Source organism: Rhinolophus ferrumequinum, chromosome X (genome assembly GCF_004115265.2).
Source record: "Rhinolophus ferrumequinum isolate MPI-CBG mRhiFer1 chromosome X, mRhiFer1_v1.p, whole genome shotgun sequence".
In the NCBI taxonomy this organism is placed as follows: Eukaryota; Metazoa; Chordata; class Mammalia; order Chiroptera; family Rhinolophidae; genus Rhinolophus; species Rhinolophus ferrumequinum.
In genome coordinates this window covers 19595535-19616117 of record NC_046284.1, presented here as the reverse complement: position 1 = coordinate 19616117, position 20583 = coordinate 19595535, and the positions used below count along the sequence as shown (strand labels likewise).

General features: G+C 37.6%; 1 protein-coding gene across 6 annotated transcripts in view; it reads right to left on the bottom strand.

Annotated features, from left to right (window-relative positions):
- The window catches only part of ARHGEF6 (Rac/Cdc42 guanine nucleotide exchange factor 6), a 123861-nt gene that overhangs the window by 8243 nt on the left and 95035 nt on the right, over positions 1–20583 (bottom strand). For 3 of the 6 annotated variants that reach the window (XM_033110201.1, XM_033110169.1, XM_033110209.1), the window contains 10 exons: positions 15464–15602; positions 12479–12538; positions 10351–10497; positions 7839–7925; positions 6971–7049; positions 5805–5950; positions 4623–4760; positions 2865–2885; positions 1584–1677; positions 364–453 (listed from right to left, as the gene is read on the bottom strand). In XM_033110201.1, the coding sequence (XP_032966092.1) occupies positions 364–453; positions 1584–1677; positions 2865–2885; positions 4623–4760; positions 5805–5950; positions 6971–7049; positions 7839–7925; positions 10351–10497; positions 12479–12538; positions 15464–15602 (1001 nt within the window). The remainder of the gene's footprint in view (positions 1–363; positions 454–1583; positions 1678–2864; positions 2886–4622; positions 4761–5804; positions 5951–6970; positions 7050–7838; positions 7926–10350; positions 10498–12478; positions 12539–15463; positions 15603–20583) is intronic. The other 3 variants (XM_033110178.1, XM_033110185.1, XM_033110194.1) reach the window with 3 other exon arrangements.

The window sequence follows — 20583 nt, the reverse complement described above, 5'->3', positions numbered from 1 at the left end:
ATCAGTTCACAGACACAGGAACTCTCTGGGCTCTTTAATTCCTAACTAGTGTTGGTGAAGGTATCTGTGTACTTCAAAGGAGAACGACTTTAAAAAAAAATTTTTTTTTCATTTCTATCACCTCCCACTTTTTTACTCTTGCATCTCTCTTTCTCTCTGGTGAAAAGAAACTGGGTAAACAAACCGCTTGGTAGCTAAAACCACCTTATCTGAAAGATGCAGTCCTGCACCACTCCTCTGCACCAAGTCACCTGCTTTACACACCCTGCAACCCATCTGAGCTGCTTTTCTCTTTTTCTAAGAGGCAGTAAGCAGCAAAGAAGAAACTTTATTCATTAGAGAAAGTGATATGGGGGAACGTACTTGAGCCATGGCCTTGTTGAAAGTTTGCACTGGTACAGTAGGCTTCAATCACTTTAAGAATCTGAGCGTCCTCTTCCAGAGCAGCTGTACCTGTCAAGTTAATTAATAATGACTTGTCATAGATATATGTGCCTCTGGACCCTCAAAATGATGCAGTGCACTGCCCAGTGCACTGGGGACTGGCTTCTCTGACCAGTGGTGTTTGTGAAAAGCAGGAGAAAACGCTATGCAAACCTCATACTGGAGTGAGAGTGACAGTATCCCCAAGGAGCGCTGGGGTCAGCATCAGTAAATCCAGCACTGAGGGGCTCTGCTCCCGAAGCCCACCCAGAGCTTTAAACTAGAGAGTCCTGTCAGTCTTCTCTTCAAGGCCGCAATTATAACACTGGGCTTGGTGCGAGCCTCAGTTCTCATCCGATACACCACATCTTTCCTTTCCTTCAAATTTCAAGGTTCACCTTCTCTAGGAAGCTTTCCCCATTAACCCCACCTATTTTTCCAACCAGCCAGCATAGTCACTAATTCTTCTTCCTCCTCCTCCAACTCATTCTTGAAATGAATGGATGGCAGAACCCTGGTAACATGCTGATGTGCACACCCAAGTGTGGGGATGGGAGATGCAGAAGCTAGAGTCCAGCAAAGATTTATCCAGACTATATTTTTGACTAATAAACATAGTTCTGTCACCTCTTTGTGAGACATCACTTACTCCTCCACGTGTGTCCCAAAGTACCTTGTTCCCAGTGTAGAAGTGAATAAGTATATATCGATTGGCTGACCAACTTTACAGTCTGCCTCTAAATCTGCAGGTCAGCAGGCTGATTCCTTGGCTAACTGAGAACATCACAGAGCATTAGACTTCCAGAAGGATTTCAGCCTTCAGGTCTATTTAGTCTATCTCAGTAGAGGAAAATATCTCAGGCATCAGAAACTAAGAGGGGAAAATGTATCCATAGCAAATGGTCCCTTTAGTGGCTCTAACCAGGTGGGTCAAAATATTCAACATGAAAATCATACAGATGGTGTCTGCCAAAGATGCCAAAGATGAAGTACAGCAGGAAGAAGTTTACTAAAAAATCTTTGAGGTGACCAAACATTTCTACGTATTTTTCTTTATGTAACAGATGGTGCCAGGAACAAATTGCTCTGGTCATCTGCTTTTAAAAAATTCTTCTGTTATTTCATCCATTAGCAATTTTCAGAAAGTACACAACACATACTTTTCCGAATCACATATTCCTCTTCTGATGGCTTCCTTTCAGTCTTTCTTTTATGAAGAAACTTCTTCATTGTTTTGGGGCTTTTACTAGACTCCTGTAAGAATAGAGGTTTCTTTATGAATTAAAATTCTCCCCCAAAATCAAATTAAAAAGAGCAAATGAAATTAAATAGTATGGCTCTCTCTTATTTTGACAGTAGCAGTTAGGAGTGCATCGAAATTTAATAGTATACACAATACAAATGGCTCAAATAAACTTTAAAATGTTAAATAAAATACAGGCAATGACATTAGCCTCTCAATTGCCATAAGGATGGGAATAAGAATGGAGTGTGCCTACTGAAGATGCGGCAGATTCTCTAGGAGGCCTAATGCCTTTAGGGTACCATCTGCAGAGAAAGTAATGGATGTCAACCCTAGAGCAATAACAGGATTCCTAATTTGGTTTATATTCCCCATTGATACAGTTTTAAGGAAATCAAATAAAATTGTAACTACTACTGTAGTAAACACTGTTTTTCAAAGGGCTTGGAAACTACTTAAATAAATTTTCCTTAGCAACAGTTCCACAATGAAGAATATTAATTTCCGTTTGTCAGTCAGGACAATTAAGGCAGAGAGACTAATTTCCCCTCAGTCAGAGAAGAGCCAAATGAAGGACTTCCTGATAATAATTTTGGGTTAGGAGTAATGTTCCTACAGCCAAGTTTAAATATACGTACATGGGAGTGCCAAAAAAACATACACATTTTAAGAGATGTTATGTATGTATTACTTCTTGAAGTTGAATTGAATTATGGTAGCAATGTGTAGTATGACGGTCACTCAAAAGATGGTGTTAATCAAATGAATTGTATTACAATTTTAGTACAGTTTTTTCCTTTCTTAAAATGTGTATACATTTTTTGGCACCCTCTGTATATTAAGCCCTATTTTTAATTAGTAGATAAAAGAGACGTGAATTACATCAATGATTAAATTTGCTTTTGCCATATGAATAAACAGACATGAAAAGTTCACGTGACAAAAACTACAGAAAAAAATAGCATTAAAAATCAGGAAAACAGGCATTTTAAAGGCATTATAAGATCACATTATCACATGTATTTCACAAGAGCCTGCTTTTTAAAGAAAGTACTTACATGTCAGAATTGCATCTTCATATTTTAGCCACCAATAATAACAAGGGACAAAACAAGCATAAAAGAAAGCTTCATTCATCAAAGGTTACAGCACAGCATTATGATGTCACTGTAAGCCAAAGATAGTGTTCTACCCTTACCTTTAAGATATAAGACATCCTCTAAAGTGAATATGTAAAGAAAGAGAAGATGAGCGTGAGAGGTCGATGTTTACAATGACCAAATCCATTTATCAATAATTCTAAAACAACATTTGAAATGTTAGTGTTATCATAAATTACACAGAGAGAATATCATCACGTTTTCCACATTAGTTTCAGATGCAATATCATCATGCAAAAGCCCAAGGAATACAGTTCTGTGCAGAATAACAAATGCTGAAAATCACTAAAATACACACTACATAGTAAGAATTTATTAATAATTCTCTTCTCCCAGCAGAAACAAAGTGATCATGCCTTAGTTTTAATGGATTAGTTCTGTGAAGGATTAACTCAACCTCACCCTTCAAAGCTCACCTTAATTTGAATTTAGTAACTGACAATCACAAAATATCCATCATTAAAAAGGGAACTTATATAACTATGAAGTGGCACTTGTGTTCTGGTAATCAAAGAAGAAAATTGGATAATTGCAGGTATCACAGGTGAATTTCCAAAGCAAACCTGTGAGACTGTTTCCTGGCCAAATTCTGAACAGAGGTACATAATAAAGATTCAGCTCAAGGATTATTTCTCCTATCATGTTGGATTGAAAGGATAAAAAAAAAATCCTCCAGTGTCCAAATATTGTTCCATTTTTACTACATCAAGAGTTGAACAATGAATTGAAACAGTTGTATGGTGTTTTAAATCAAGACCAACTCAAAACTCACCTAAGTCTGTATCACTTATGAAAACACATATTTGATAAAGAAATAAATGTTGCCTTTGCATCATAACTCTAAGATGTGTCTCATAACTGTCACAAACCTAAATCTTCACTCGGTAAGACCTATTTAAAAAACAGTTACTAATACATGAGGATATTTTCTGAAAGCTGGAACGATGAGCAACAGATTAGAGAAAAAAAACCAAAACACCACTATTTGCATGGAAAAGGTAACACTCCACACAGTTACAGAAGCTAGTGACTGACATTTCCTGATTGCAACTTTGAGAGAGAAAGAGAAAAAAAAAAAACACAAAACAACCAAAAAAAAACCTTGAAATCCCCACACTACCCAAATATCAAATGTCCTCTAAGGTTGTCGCTTAGAAGATTCCTTCTAAAAGACATTGCTTTCATTAAATTCTTTTCCCTTTCCAACTACAGCAAACAGTTCAGACTTTCATAGTTCAGACTCATGGCTTGTACCCATAAGACTTTACCAGTTTGATTTAATAAATCAAAAGAATCCAAAATGCAGATTAGGGTCTGCTTGGTTGGAAATTCAACTCTAATGAAGTGGCTCTTATCTGAGATGTGTATACATCACCAGCAACTTATCATATCACCATAACAGCTATATATGATGTCAGAAGTGTAGTAGACTGGAAGGGGGGGTTATCACTTTGTGAGGCGTGTAAATTTCTAACTATTACATTGTTTTGTACACCTGAAACTAAAAGAACAAACAAACAAACAAAAACTTTTAAAAAAGGTAAACCAGAGGCACTTCAGGAGGAGGCTGGGGAAACTCAGGCGGTGCACATAAACCCTGTGGATATTCAATAAATATTTGTAGATGGACAATGGGGAAATGGAAAATGAAGAAATAAAAAATCACTGAGTCTAGCAATTCATGATTGACTAACATGTGTCACCTATCATAAATTCTAAGCACATTCCCACTGATTTATAATAAGCTACAAAATTAGCTGGTCAGAAGCGTTTTATACCATATGTAGCAAAATTACCTCTTTATAACCTAGTGCTGCTGATGGTCTAAGTGGAGGTGCAGGTCGTAGACAACTTAAACTCCATGGTTTTATAATTTGAGGAGGCTCCAAGGGTCCTCGGGGCTGTCCAGTAGAGCTAAAAGACTGGGAAAATGTCTGATGAGATGTTGGCAATCTGCCATCTGAACCCCACAGTGAGAGAACAATAGCTTCACTGGATCAGCAAAGCCAGCCATAGAAAGGGAAAGATGGGAAAACAAAAGTCTCTAGCTTGAGAACTGGCGCTTTCCAGCCAAGATCATGGGGTCTCTAAGGAAGCACAAAATGGACTCGACATCCCATGATCCTATCCTCCCTCTCCCTTCTGCAATTTCATTAAAGGCAGTTTTTTTTCCTCTATAAGGGAGGAAAGTGGAATAACAGGCAACATTTAATGAGTTCAGTCATGTGTTTGTCACTCTACTAGATGCTTAAATAGGTTATTTCATCAGAACAACCTAAGACAAACCTTAGCAAAGTGAAGTAACTAGCCTGCAATTGGCAAAGCCAAGATTCAATCCCAGATCTGATGCCAAAGCCCCTGTTCTTCCCATCACAACACACAGTGCTCAAAATTGGAATTTTGGTATCACAGGTTTGAGTGTTAAAAGACAACACAGCACATCTTCGATCCCACTCAGCAAGTACAGTAAAATCTCATTAATTCAAATTCCATGAATGCTAAATTTATGATACCTTGGAAGAAGGCAACGTCAGAAGTTTACACTTGAAGGTTACTGAGTGACTGTGACAGCATAAATGAGATTACATGGAGATACTTAAATACTTATGAAGGTGAACTATTTGTTTTGACCTAGCACGTTATTAATATGAGAATAACAGCTGCTAACTAAAATAAATGTTGTTTATCATTAAAACATCTTAGCAGGGCTTCTGGTTAGAAAAACTTTGCTAGAAGTTGGTACTCCAAATTAAGGTCAAACTAAACTGCACACCTCTAAGTAAAATTTTGTATTAATTTAGGTAGGCCTCCCTCCACAACAAGAAATCAGAATTAGTGAGGTTTAACTGTACTTCAAAACCTACAAATATAGACTACCCAAAGACTAAGGGCATGCTCACTGCTTCTTCTAAATCCTCAGCAGGCAGGATTTGATGAGAGACTCAGTACTCCCTGGACAGGACAAACAGACTACTTACAGAATGAGCACTACAAGATGACGAAGATGTCTTGGATAAGGAACTGCAGGAGGCAGGTCCTCTGATTAGTCTGTACAGGTGCTCCAGCCATTCTTGGAAGTCCTGGTTGTTGTTACAGTGGACCACAATTCTCTCTATTATGTTACCTGCATCACCCGATTATGAGCATTTGGAAACAAAAGGCAAGGAGAACCTTGAGTTTACCTCATTCATAAACATACTTCACACAACTAGGACTTGGGTATCTATTTTCTAGAGTTTTCATACCTATGGGATAATCCTTTGGAAACTTCTAGATCAAGAACAGAGAAGCTTTGATAATACAGTAAAGAAATAAATTATTCATCTCTGATTTATAATACCGGCCTTGATTTCTACTGTTTAGAGAATCTTAAAAATAGTATAAAACTTCACTAGAAACAAACTCACAATCCAAAAATGTAAGCACAGAGTCCGTCTAGTTCATAGTCTAAAATGAGAATATTGTACTGCTTTACCCAATATTAAAGGTGAAACAATACCCAACTAAGACTGGTGATAGCCAACACCAAATCTTGGGCTGCCTATTGGGAAAGAAGAGGCTAGGTCGCGGGCCATTATCCCAGTGTCAGCCATTGCACCCTATCAGTGCAAAAAGTACAACCATTACATGTAAATCACACAGGCTTGGCTAAAGGGACAACATGCCAAAATGTCGGGGAGCATTATTGAGGCCTAGCATTTTGCTCAATTTGTGAAGAAAGTGCCATGGCTTTTCAGCACTTTTTAGAAATATAACCCAATCTTGCTAATTCATAGGCTGATGATAAAATTGCTGATAAAATTCCACATCTTTGGCTCCTCTGTCACCAGGGAATAGATAACAGAAGGGAGAGAAAATTGCATTTACATCAGTCCATTTTGTTATTTCTTAGCTGTAACAAATAGCTCTTATGCAAGAGAAAATTGGAACTAATGGCAAAGCCGAGGCTTTTGAATGACCAGGAGACTTCTCTATTCTATTGCTGTACCCTAATTATCCCAAGAAATGGAATATACTTTACCATGACCATGTAAAACTTGCTCATGGACTGTATAACAGAAAATAATAGCATTTTTTTCTTTAAACCCCACTTCTTTCCAAAAAGGATTTGAAGTAGCTACGTGAAAAAGAGAAAATTACCTACCTGTGATTTCAAATGTGTGGTCATTCCCTTCAATTTCATCTAATCTAGCCACCACCATTCCTGCTATTGGTATTTTTCCCTACCAGAAAAAGAACATTCCCATTAACTCTGTGGTTTTACGTGTCTCTGCTTACTTCTATTAGATTTTCTGACCATCTCAGGAATCACTGCTGAATTATGGCTACATATATTTCTCTGGTCCGTGAATAGATAATGTTTCCCTGCTTTAAATCTTATTCAGACAAGAAAGTAAGGGGGAAATGTGGGTTGTGTTTTTCTAATGCACCTTAAGCCATAAAGTCAGTATTTACAGTTTACTTTTCTAACACATTTTCAGGAGAAACAGTAAACAAAGGCTCAAATTTTATGAAAATGCCATTGCTAGACCAATATATAAGCGGCAACAGTAACTCATAATACTCCATATTTTGGGAGCAGACTGAAGGAAGTTTAATTTCTTAAGGAGTTTAATGATTTGCATCTCAGAAACCCAAATCATGTGGTGTGACTAATGACAGTCATAGGAGCAGGTCCCAGCTTTATATTTTCTCAGCAATAATGATATAATATGGGCCTGTAACATGCTGCTGCTAATTGATCTAGTTGCAAACTTAGATTTCTATTTGTACATTCACAACCTAGCTCATAACCAGAGCAGTGGACATTCAAGATAAACTCATTATAGTAATACAAAGGTCTCTGATGTAAGGAACATCTGTTCTCGTAAGCTGTTTAATTACAATGAGGTGTCAGAACATTCTGCCTTTTCCGGCTGGAGCTTTTAAATCCCCAGAGGAAATAATGCATCTGGATGAAAACCTCTTTTCATTATGGGTCCCGCTATTTCTTTTATTTGGAATCTACTAACCTGATAGATAAAGCCACTCATCCGAGGACTGGCAGATAACATTATCAAGACAGTTGAAAATAACATGAAGTACCGCTCCTCTTTTTCCTGATGTGGAATGAAAAATATTAAATGGAGAATAGAAATTGGACATTTTGTTTGTTAAGAATTTCTGGATTCACTGTTTTGTAACATAAATCTTAAGTAAGGAAATGAAACATGAACAGTGATTTTTTTTTTAAAGATACGCAACTTCAAAGCACAAAACGAGTTGAATTTTACATGGATATAAACCACAGTTTATATCTCTCCTTCCTATATGTAACAGTTAAATACAAATAACCATGCTTGTTTCCCAAGTATTGCAAGCCCTAGAAGTCACAGTTAATGCCTTCCTGCCCAAACTACAGACAGAGCACAAGATAAGTCTCTAGGTTCACAAAACAAAAATGATTTTACTCTGAAAAGTGGCAAATAAAGTGTTTTTCAGGTGATAGGAAATTTATCACGCTCTAAAGTATATGTTAAATTCTTATTTAGAAAATCACTTTTAATCAGTAAGAACAAGATAGTTATTGTACCCATGTAAAATGAAGTAAATACTTTTTTTAAATGGCACTAAAGAAAATTGTATACATAAGGGCTTCTCTGAATTCCTTAAATAAATACGCAATTAGGAGATGTAAACAATTACATTCAGCTTACATGCCCAGCCATCTCAGCTACAATTATCCTTATACCTATCTCCATCTCCTTCATTCCACTTGAGAAAAGCAACCTTTCGAGGCTAACTCTTTTAACAAGTGTTCTGCATCCTCTCGTATTTTTCTCTTGCTTAGCTTCCTTCTACAGACGTCTCATCTTCTCCTCCTTCTTCCAGCAGCCTCTCCTGCTCAACTAGCTTTTTCTCTTTTGCTTTTAACATATGCACACTTCCTGTCCCAATAGGCCTTCACTTGCCCCTGTGACTCCTCATACAAAATATCCTGTTTCTTGACATTTATTACCATATTACTTGCTGCCTTCATTTTATCCCCATTGATGCCTACCTACTCACCCCCACTGTTTTCTCAAAGTCATCAATAACTGCCTTCTAGCAAAATCCAATGGCTTCTTATTGGTGTCCATATTCCTTGACCTCTGAACTTCTTGCAGCACTCAGCAGGCTGACCCCATCCAAATGCTCCTACTGGAATTTCCGTGACATCACTCTCCCCCAATGCTCCTCTATCTTCCTCTTTGTCTTTTCTTTCTGGCACTGATTCCTCCTCCCTTCACCAAAGAGGTTTATCCCAAAGGTGTAAAAGACTAATATTTAAACTCTCTGCATTAACCTTCCCCAGGGTATCTACATTTTAAATGAGATTGCTTATTAACCCAATGTAATGAATCTCTGACAGAGACCTGTCAGGGAGTACAGGAAGATGTTTTGGGAAGGGGAAGACAATTCTAACATCCAATAAATCATACCAGTTGGCATAACCAACCTTCCTCCCCTATCCTGCCCCTTCCTAAAAGACATAATCCATCTTCAGCCCTCTGTGCTTCTCTCTGGATATTTACTTTCTAGGAAGGCCCATCTGTCAGGGACATCTAAATCTCTGCCTTTAACTCTGACCTCCCACCCACATTTCTATACTGTTTTAATAGCTGCCTATACGACATCCCCCTGGATACCTACAGCCACTTGAAAGTTAACAGGTCTAAACTGTATTTGTCATCTCCTCTAACCTGTAGGTCACCACTTCCTATACACTTTCCATTCTAAACATGTCTCTGATTTGCCCCTTAAGTTTCATTCTCTCCGCCATTACCCTTCATCGGGAGTACTTATCACTTTCCAACTCAGCTGGCCTTTCTGTTTCTAGCCCCATCCCCTCCAGTTTACCTGACATATATGGTCAGATTAAGTGTCATTTACTTCCCTTTCATTGTGTTTCTCTACTACTCAGGACTCATAGTTTCCTATCGCCTGCTGCATCAATCTGAACTACTCTTGCCTGACATCCAAGGTTCTTCATTATCTGACTATCTGACTCCACCAATCTTCTCTTTCACTCTGCCCAACATGCTTTCTCTGCTCCTAACAGACTGGCTTCCTCACATCCTGCAGAAAAAAGACCATGTTCTTGTTCTCTCCTGAAAGAAGAATGAGCTCTACCTTACCAAATCCTCCCCTTTTCTCTTCATGGTCCTCCTCCTCAAGCCTTATCTTCATAAAATCTTCTTGTTCTCTCCCTCCTCTGAACTTCTATGGAATCTGTTGTTGAGATTACATAAACTGGCATTGACTATTTTGTGTTGTTTTCTTTTTTTTTCCTACTTGCACCTTGTGTTTTAATCTGTTCTTGAGTTCTTTGAAGGCATAGATCATTGTATGTTCTTCCCTCCTATCTCCTACAGAACCTAGCAGTGTTAAGCAAAGAATAGGTGCTCAGTTTCTTTGAATGTTCAAGCCTTTGACCTTGATGAAAGACAATGAAGAAAAATGTGAAAGATGGAAAAAGTGGTGTTGAGATTTGAAACATCTTACCTCACATGTTCCATACTGCACCATTACTTGTGACATAAAAATCACATTTCCCAAGGTTTTAATATCCTCCCCTTCCCATGCCTGAATAGGTTCAGAAAGTATCTGCAACTCCAGCTGTTTTCTCTTTCTTAGATCTTGGCACTGCACCTACAGAACCAAAGCAGAACACAGTGGGACAGGAATTCTTATGAAACAGACCTAAAACAAGACCAAAGTTAAGATGTGGCTTTTGACTCTCACAGATTTCCACTGAGTCCCTATTCCTCACCATGAATCCCATCATCGATGTCCTGACAGAAAGATCCACCGCCCTAAATCTCTAGCCTTGAGCCCCTAAAAGCTTTATGAGGAAGAGCTACTCTTTATTTTGCCAAAACATCAAGGTAAAGTGGTAGAAGGGGTTTGTTCCTCCCTTCCTGCAAGGAGTATGGGAAGACAAGTAGCAGAATCACTTCGAACAGAGCCAGGAGAACAACTGGCAGATTCAGATCTCCTGGTTGGTGTCTCTGCTCTTGCTCCTCTCCATCTTGTCTATCTGCATAAATACTGTTTTAGTTACAAAGCAATTTTATTTTTCTAACATATGCTCAGTTTCTAATCAAGTAACATCTTAATATAAAAAACAAAAACTGAACAAAAAAACCTGACTTTAAAAGTTATAGAAAAAGAAAAAATTAAATTCTGTATGCCACAGTAAATCAAATTGATCTTATAATGATACATATGCACTGCCCTATACTTTGTTCAGGGACTAGTAATAATTTCTATTAAAAATACTAAATTAATTTTATCCCCAAAAGGATTGTAAAAAAAGAGATACAACTGAATTTCATGAATACAAACTGAAAATACAAACTGAGAAACAATATGTAGGGTATGAATACCATACACAAACAAACACATACACACATAGACACACACACACGTCACTGCTTCAGAAAACATGAGGTTATCTTAGAGTAATTTAACAGTATTCATTCCAAATTGAATATTAAAAATAAGCATTTGCTTAGTTATGTCATTGTTTCCAAATAAACATCATAGTTTTGGGGGATGTGTTTTCTATAAAATCTTTGCTATCCATTTCAGCTAAATGGAAACTTGAAGAAATCAATTCATTGTGCACATATTTTTGAAGCATCTATAGTGGGAAAAAATATACTATAACCATCAAAGCAAATTTTACAACATGTAAAATGATCAGAAGAAATGTGGTTTTTAAAAAGGCCTTTTATATTCAATTTACAATAAAAAAATAAAAGGGACACGAATGATAATAAATGCCATAGGATTCATGAGTTGAACCACATAAAACTGCAGTATTCAACTGTTTTTGACCTGTAACAGCAATTTTAACCTAATACCTTACTTTGGTCTTCAGTTTGCTGTTTAACCGTGGACACATCAGGTCCTGATCTTTCAACAGCAAAAAAAACGAGTTTGATAGTGAATGTTGCATCGCAAACTTAGAGCAAGAATCAATAACTAAACATTAATCCCAATCACTTGGAATGACACAGAAATGTCTAAATTGAAGCTAAACTTAATCAATCACCCAAAATAACATTTTCTTTCCTCCTAAAATGACACCAAGTGGTTTTACAATAGTTGGTTCAAGAAGACAACCCTCATGCTCAAGATATAAGATTACAGCTACCTTTGATAGCAATCTATATAAAGCAATTGTATTTTAGTAGGTTTTTTTTCCTTTTAGATATGATGAAGGATTTCTTTTTCGTATGCAAATGATAAACTCACACCTTTTGGCATAAGTAGATGAATCCAGTATTGATGTCAATCAGTGAAGGATAAGTTGCACCGACATAAGGTGAGCAACATGGGGGTAAAGACAAAGAGACTAAAGGAAACCCCCACCTACACAGCATTGCTTAATTTGGCAGAGACTTCAAATGTGAGTGCTTTATGCCCTCAGCCTGGCAACCTTTCATAGGTGAGCATGATTTTTGGAAGACAAAATTAAATGAAACAATCACTGTGATACTGTCTCTAGAGCTTATTGTTTCCACTGTAAAGACCTTTGCGTAAGGAAAGAAACGTTACACACAAATCACTCTTTTAGGAAAAAAGCATACAAAATGGAGAATTATAACTTTAGAGCATCACCTACCATGAGAGTTTTGAATGCCACGATTGCTTTCAGAATATCCTGATGATCTGGATGTGTATCCTGTTAAACGAATACATTTTAAAACAATATTAAAGGTGAACAGATCAGTGATTGCCAGGGGTTAGGGCTGGGAGGAGGATGTGGCTGCAAAGACAGAGAAGAAATTTTGAGGGATGATGGAACTGTTCTGTATCTCAATTGGGTGGTGGTAACATTAATTTTACATGTGTTAAAAGTCATAGAACAGTAGTACACCAAAAGAAAAAAATCAATTTTACTATATGCCAATTCAAAGATTAAAAAACAAACAAACAACATTTCAGCATCTGGAATCTCAGCACCAGATTAGGTGATTAAGAAATTAGGTGATTAAGAATTTAAGACCACTGGTAAAACATCACAAATTTGGTAACAACATACTAGGTGTGATTAGTGAGGCAAAAGTTCCCAATTCCTTTTTTGCTGTTACACATTAGATAATAAGTAATAATTATTTGGGGGAGGCATCATTAGTCATGTTTTTAATAAATGACAAGAGGTAGGGAATGATGGTTAGACAAAAATCAATCCAATCTCATCTCCTAAAATGCCTCCATTTTCTTTCAGCAGACTCAACCTAGCAGATGGGGAAAAAAATTCCAAGTTTTATACCATATGCACCTCCTTCTTAAGCAAGGTTATTACATATGATCTGCAATTCCATGGTACTTACAACCCCAAGAAGCCGACAGGTTCAAAATGGCTTTGAGGAATGCACATCCCCATTACTGTTTATGAAGGGAAAGTAGAGTTTCTTGGGGGTAGATGTACACCTAACATTGGAGTATATGGAGTGTAGATATGTATCTAACCTTAGGGGTATATGTGTACCTAACCTTTGGAATTCAGCTGGAATAATGGGAAGACAAAATCTGCTGTCTGGCCAGCCTTGGGTGATAAAATACAGAGCTGAACAGACTAGAGATCTGACCCAACCCAAGAACAGCACTGCTTATGAAAAGAAGGGTCGTATTCTTTTATAGTTAAACATCCTTACCCGAATAACTGTGAAGTTCATGTTCTAATCTACCATTAGCCAGCAGCCATGCTAAACACTCAGAAAGCTGGATCCAGTGTCTTACCAAATAGAAAACTAGTGCTAAGGGTATGTATTATCTGATGGTGGGAAATGGAAGGCAGCCAAAGGCAGGTGACCAACAGCAAATGTAGGCAGGAGTAGAAATGGCCTCCGATACAAGGAAGGCCAAGAGAGGGGATCCAGGCAGTAAGAGCATCTGGGGATTTTTCTCACCAAATTAAGTGTATATTCATCGTTCAGCACTGAGCAGTAACAGAAACTGAGGCCACTAGTTTCTGGATTTTTGTGATAAACAAGGAGGGGCAAACCTCAAACGGTTCAGTGAACTGGTTTAGCTTTTGGAAAGGCATCCAGAGGTCAACACCTTCCCGAGCCCTAACTGAAATTTTATTCTGGCAGGCTTTACTCACTAGCTCCCCACTGTCTCCAGCTTTCCGGCAGGTCAAATAACCTGAGAATGCGGTTTCACTCAGAGTACATGCTTTCAATCCTTACAAATGCTGACAAGACCGGCAGTGTGCAACCTTTTTCTTTAAAGATAATAAACCTTTTAAAACCTCAAAACCTTTCCCCAGACACAGGAAGAGCAAGTAGGGTAAATGCAGCCTGCCCCAGCGGGCCCTCCTCTCCCACCCCCACCTCAAACCCCATGTTCGATTGCGCAAGAATGGCTCAAGAAGCTATCCCTGTTGATTGGTTGCAGGGATCGAACCGGCAACCTTGGTGCTACCAGCACCATGCTCTAACCAACTGAGCTAACCAGCCACCCTGTTGATTGGTTTTTAATAAGAGAGTCTGGGTTCTTGATGAAAAGATACTCAATTATTAGGCCTCATTGAAAGCTTAATATTTAGAAAAGATTATAGTTATGCTACAGCTGTTGCAAGTTAACTGTAAGTTTATAAACAAAAATGTGAGGGGACTTTGATGTAGACGAATGGATGCATAGAGAAATAAGCTAGTATTAGACCTATTTATTTATCTTTAAGGAAATACCAGAATCTTCCACTGTAATCCAGAATCAGAAAGCTGAAGGACCGCAGTGCTCTAGAGATAAACATTCCTGTTTATAGTGAAAGTGGTCTTTATATTTTGTAATGTTGCTTTGCTTTGTTTATCTCCCTCAGTAAAGTTGGTTTATATACCAGAACAGAAGGTTTCTTGGTTGAAGTATCACTCCTGCTTATTACTTGACCCCTTTACCACCATCTACAGATGAGAGGGCAGAAGAAAATCTAAGTCAACAAGTTAGCAGAGATCTGAGAGAAGCAACAGGACTGAGACTGGGAGGAGAAGAGGAGGAGAAATGATCATGAATATTTAACAGTAAAGGATGGGGAGCTTTCTGCTGTAAAATGAATAAGTTCATGATTATAATTTATAACATTGTATTGTATACTTTTGCTAACACTAAGATCCTAAGTGTTCTCACCATAAAAAAATCAGGAACTATGTGAGGTGATAGATATGTGAATTAACTTGATTGTGGTAACCATTCCACAATGTATACATATATTAAATCATCACTTTATATACCTTAAAAAATCATGATGTATAACCTAAATATATACAATTTTTATTTGTATATATTTGTATATATTATTTGCATGTACATTTCATTTGTATATATTATTTGTCAATCATACTTCAATAAAGCTGGAAAGAATAAATAAAAACACGTAAAAAAAACCTTCAGGGGAGAAAAAAGAATGTCCCCTTCTTATTTTGCTGCAAAAAAAGGGAAAACTAAAAGCCTGAGAAGAGGGAAGATTGGATCAAGTAAATTTGGAAACTAAGGCTTTTTCTGAATTCCTCAACAAGGTTAGTTTGAAGGCAGACTGGCAGCTTCCTCCAGAGCAGAGACCCATACTTTGTACGTGAGCTTCAAAAAGCTTGCCTTCCCTTACCTCCATATGCCTTTCCAACTCTTGCAAGAGAGTAACATACTTCTCCAGTCTCATGAATGGTTTGCTGAGGCTGGTTGTTAAAATGAGGATACCTGGGCTGGATGCACCTTGACTTTCCATAAACTGCTCCAGATCATCACTAGCAAAAGAACAAATACACTTCTGTTACTGCTTAATATCCCATGTAAAGAATTATCAACTGAACATTATTTTACTGTATTTCATAACAGTTACCCGTTATGCTATAACATAAAACCAAATAACAACATAAAACCAAATAAAATTTGGTTTCACTAGTCCAAATGCTGTCCAACTCATTTTAACTCAATATAATAAACTTTTATTCAGTTCCTCCTATGCAATCAGCATTGCGCACAGTACTGGCGCTACAGAGGTGAGCCAGACACTCATGATCCCTGGCTTCATTTACTCATCCAACAATTACTGTGTTGACTAAGCAACAGGCTCCATTCTCTGCTGGGGATACAGCAGTGAACAAAACAAAAATCCCAGCCCTTAAGGAGCCTGCACCCATGGGCCTAGGGCATGGCCTACAGTCTATCAGATGACCTCAATGTCAGGTTTAAAAACTATTTTCTTAGTCACTGCAACCATTCTAGTTATTGGCTGGTCAGATGCCAAGGGTAGCAACTCACCAAGTCCTCCCTATCACTGGGGCACCCACTTGCAATGTTCCAAAATCAAGTCCTAAACTCAGATAGCAGCATGTTTGTATGACTAATTACAAAGCCACTCAGGCTAGGATCTGAAACCAGTATAGCAAGCTACCCAAACACTTGGTTGAAAATAGAAAAGATTGTATTAATAGTTTATTCGCTATGTCCTGTCTAATTCTAAGTTTGTGCTTTCTCTGCCCTTTAGCACCCTGTGGATTGTCTCCTTTCCACCAATAGGATATTGAATCCTGACGCTGCAAGATCATTTTACTATACATTTACACAAAATATAATCAAAGGACACTTACTGTCTAACTGACAGCATATTTTGAAACTTCTGCTTATCACTTGACCCCTTTACCTTCTTGCTTGCCCATGCATACCCAATCAGTCACAAGTCTTCCTGTATCTGTTTATTCCTTTCCATCCCCACTGCCACTGCCTTAGTTCAGGCCTTCTCATCTTATCTGGTTCACTTCAATAATCCAACTGGTCTTTTGGCTTCCAGGCTTTTTCACTTCTGAACCATCCTGCAGACTACCACTTTAATCCCATTGCTTTCTTACTCAAGAACCTCTGGTTGTCTGTGAGATCAAGTCTTAACTTTTTAGACTCCTACTGACCCCCAATAATCTTTTTCATCACTCTAACAGAAACCCTCAACTACAAGGTATCATACTTATTTTCCCTAGAACACATCTTATGCAATTTTCCCAACTGTTGTGCATCGCATTAAGTTGTGAAATGTGTTCAAAGAAACTTGCTATTAGTATTAAATACTAGGGGAGGGGGTGGATTGCAGGTTATCCCTAATAATAGACATTCTCCCTTCTTGGGTTTTGTGAGCAGGAGAGAAAAGGATGACATTTCAGCTAACATACCAGCAGCTTTGAGTATCGCATGTATGTCAGAGGGGAAAAGGGTTGGGAATCACTGCCTTAAAGGAAGCTAGATTGCATCTGAGTGGTCACATCTAGTAACCAATGTATTTTAGCAGTTTTTGCAGCCTTGCTCCAGAAGCAGCTGAAGAGGGAGAAGAGCCCTGGACTAGGAGTCATAAAACAGATTTGGTGACTCTGGATCAGTGACCTAGCCTCAGTTGACTCATCTGTAAAATAGACATAATACCTACTTCCTACTAAAATTGTAAAGATTAAACACTTGAGGTTTGTAAGGCTACTGTTTCATGCTAAGATCTTTGCATGCATTTGTTCTTGTTTAATATTCACATTCAACGCAGGTGTTATCTTCATTTTATAGATAAGAAACTTGAGACTCAGGAAAGGTGAGTAACAGCAAGTGCATGGCTAAGTTGGGTGGGGTTCATACCCAGATCTGAAGTCAAAGCCTCAGGTCTTTCCATGACACCATACTGCCTCTGTATAGGAAAGCATTTCATAAACTTTAAAGTAGTTAGTAGATGCATTTTTATTACTATTATTATTATTCCAAGGCAAATACATTGCTAAAACATCTTTAAAAGCTACCATTTAGCTGGGATTTCCAGCTTAATGGAAATTCAATTTATGTTTAATTTCCAACCAAGAGCATAAAGTGCACAAAGAAGTTTAAAAATTCATTGCATATAAAATATAATTAGGAAAATAACTTGAATTTGGAGAGTACATTTGAGTAGATATGTAATTTAGAGAAAATCACCTTAATTTCTTTTCGATTTGGTAAACAAGTCTTAATTTTTCTTTCCACGACTAAATAACTGCCTGCATCTTCAATGTTCTACTCTAATTGATACAAGGGTTACAACAATTAAAAGCAAGTGCTAATGGGTATGCTGTTATGACTTTCCGTGTAGTATTTTAACTTCTAGGCTTGTTAAATATTATAAAAGTATTTTTTTTTAATTTTCAATACAACATGAGGTCACTGGTTATTGGGAAAAAAAGAACATTTTATTAGTGCAACAAAAGAACAAAATTGTGTTATAAAGTCACTACCCATTATGAATAGATCCTAAAAGACACATTTTATTTAGCCAAATAAACTTAATACACAAATTAATATTGCTGTACACAAATATGAGATGCAAATATATATCATTGTGTCAAGTAAAAATCTGTCTTTAAAATGCAGTTTTTAATTATATATAGCCTGCTTTAAATGCCAGTGAGTTGACTTGCTTTTTAAACTTAACATGTTCTGTATATGTGATGTGATACAACAGAAGCATCTCCCAATTTATAAATGTTGTTTAAAACTCAACATACATTTATCTCATAGAATTCATGGTGGATGGGGCTCTGGTATGTTCTGGTTTGGGCTGGAAAGCTCAAGAAAACTGTCTCACATTATAATATCACTACAGAGCTTAGCCATCTCTAACTCTGTTTCTGTGGAATCTTTTCATAGATTTCTACTTTGAATGATGATAACTCTACCTAGAACAGCTACAAAAGGATCAACTATTTCCCCTCCCCACCCTACTCCTTTCCGGCCAGTCTTTCATGGGAATCACTGTGGCCTGGAAACGGGAGGTGAGGCATGAGGAGCTAGGCCTCTGGCCAGTGGAAAATTCCAAGGATGCTGCTCAACTCGGTTGGGTAGATCTTTATTATCCATTTTTCATTTATCCAGTCCCAGAGACTAGGCTGTCTGCTCCTTTTGTGTCCTCATCACTTTTTGTTTGTGTTCAGTCTCACTTACTCCCTTCCCTGGGTTCTCAAAGATAGAAACAGAACAGAATCTAGTCCCAGAATTTTACCTGTGCTCCTTGTCCCCAAAGCAAGTACACAACTCTTTGGGTTTTTCCCAAAGTCTTCATTGCTGAGAACAGGGATAAACAGAGAGGGAATACAACTAAGAAGAGGAAAAGTACACAGTGGTGTTCCTGCTAGCTGCTGCAATAGAGACAGAAGTAAGGTCCAGATCAGTCTTAGCACTAACTCTCTCCACCTCTCTTTTAACTCTGAGTCCCTCTCTCTCATGAAAAGGATGGAATTCACACTGAAGCATGGGAGGGAAGTGGGTATTTTTGTAAGGGAGAAAAACGAGATACAATAGCAAACCGTAAGGGGAGAGATAGGGGAAATCCCAAAAGACCTCACTCAGAGGATAGTAGAAGACTGAGGCAGCCATTCAAATATATGTAAATCTGGGGACACACCAAGGCTGGGGTCTGCTTATATATCCAAATTCAGATAACACATTACTGCATTTTTAACAAGGTACCAATATGCAGTCACACAATTTTAAGGCTGCATGCCCTCTCATTGCCAATTGTCACATGCATTTCTGGTATGATATTGCCATCTGTAGGCCAACAGGAAGAAGTTCAACTGACTGGCTCAGGCTCAGAGTGATTTTCCTGCTTCTAAGCATCTGCTGCTTCAGCAGGGAAAAAACCAGAAATCCACCAATGTCCTTATTTCAACTGAAACCTTTCTCTAACACAGGATTATTTTAATCTGAAATTTCTGTGAATTTCATTCAACTATGCTTTGCCTCTAGTATATCAGCATAAATTAAAGATGCATGTAAAATAGCTGAAATTATATTAGGAGCACATCTGAGGACAACCCCAAGTATTTTAATTGATTTTTCATCCCTAACATGTAAATAAACCAATAAGATAAAACTTCAGTTCTATGGGACTCCAGTGAGTCTTCTTCTATCATTTCAAGGGATATTATAAAAGTCTCAAAAAACATCACTAACCAAAATCAAGCACCATGGTACAATAATTCCCCCCAAATTTGAGAATCATTAAATTAACTATGCAACAAACTTTGAACCATAAAGTTTAAAGGAATCTCTACTGTTATTTATAAAATTAAATTCATAAGATGAGTAAATTCAGTCAGTTACATTTTAGCACACAGAGTTACCACAGAAAGTTCTCTAAATACTACAGAAGTCTGCTATTTGAGGTATACTGTTTCTTTCTGGTATTTATCCAGAATTGCTCTTCTCAGACTAAAAGAAAAAGAATATGCTTGTGGAAATGGGAAGTTAACATGGAGGGGGGGTGTCTGTTTTTATTGGTATTTAGAAATTTTTCCTTATACACATAGGATGTTTATGTACCCATCACAGAAAAAATGCCCCTAAACTATTTTTTCTTTATGGAAGGTAGATAGTAAAGTATGAAAACATTCCTGGAAATGATAAAAACAAATTCAGGACTGTGGTTCCCTCTGATGAGGAAGGGAAGAGCAGGAAATATTGGAGAGTATACACAGGACTCCAGTTGCAGCTATAATTTGATTCTTAAGCTGAATGGTGGGTTCGTGGGTATACTTCATTTTATCTCTGTTCTTTGTATGCATGAAATATTGCATTTTTTTCTAAAAAAAAACAACAACCTAGTAGCTGACAGAAGATGAATAGAGTAGAAATGGGCAGCATCGACAACTACCTTGTGCTATATGCTGTGGACTTCATGTACATTATTTCATTCCATCCTAATACCAACCCCACAAGGTAGGT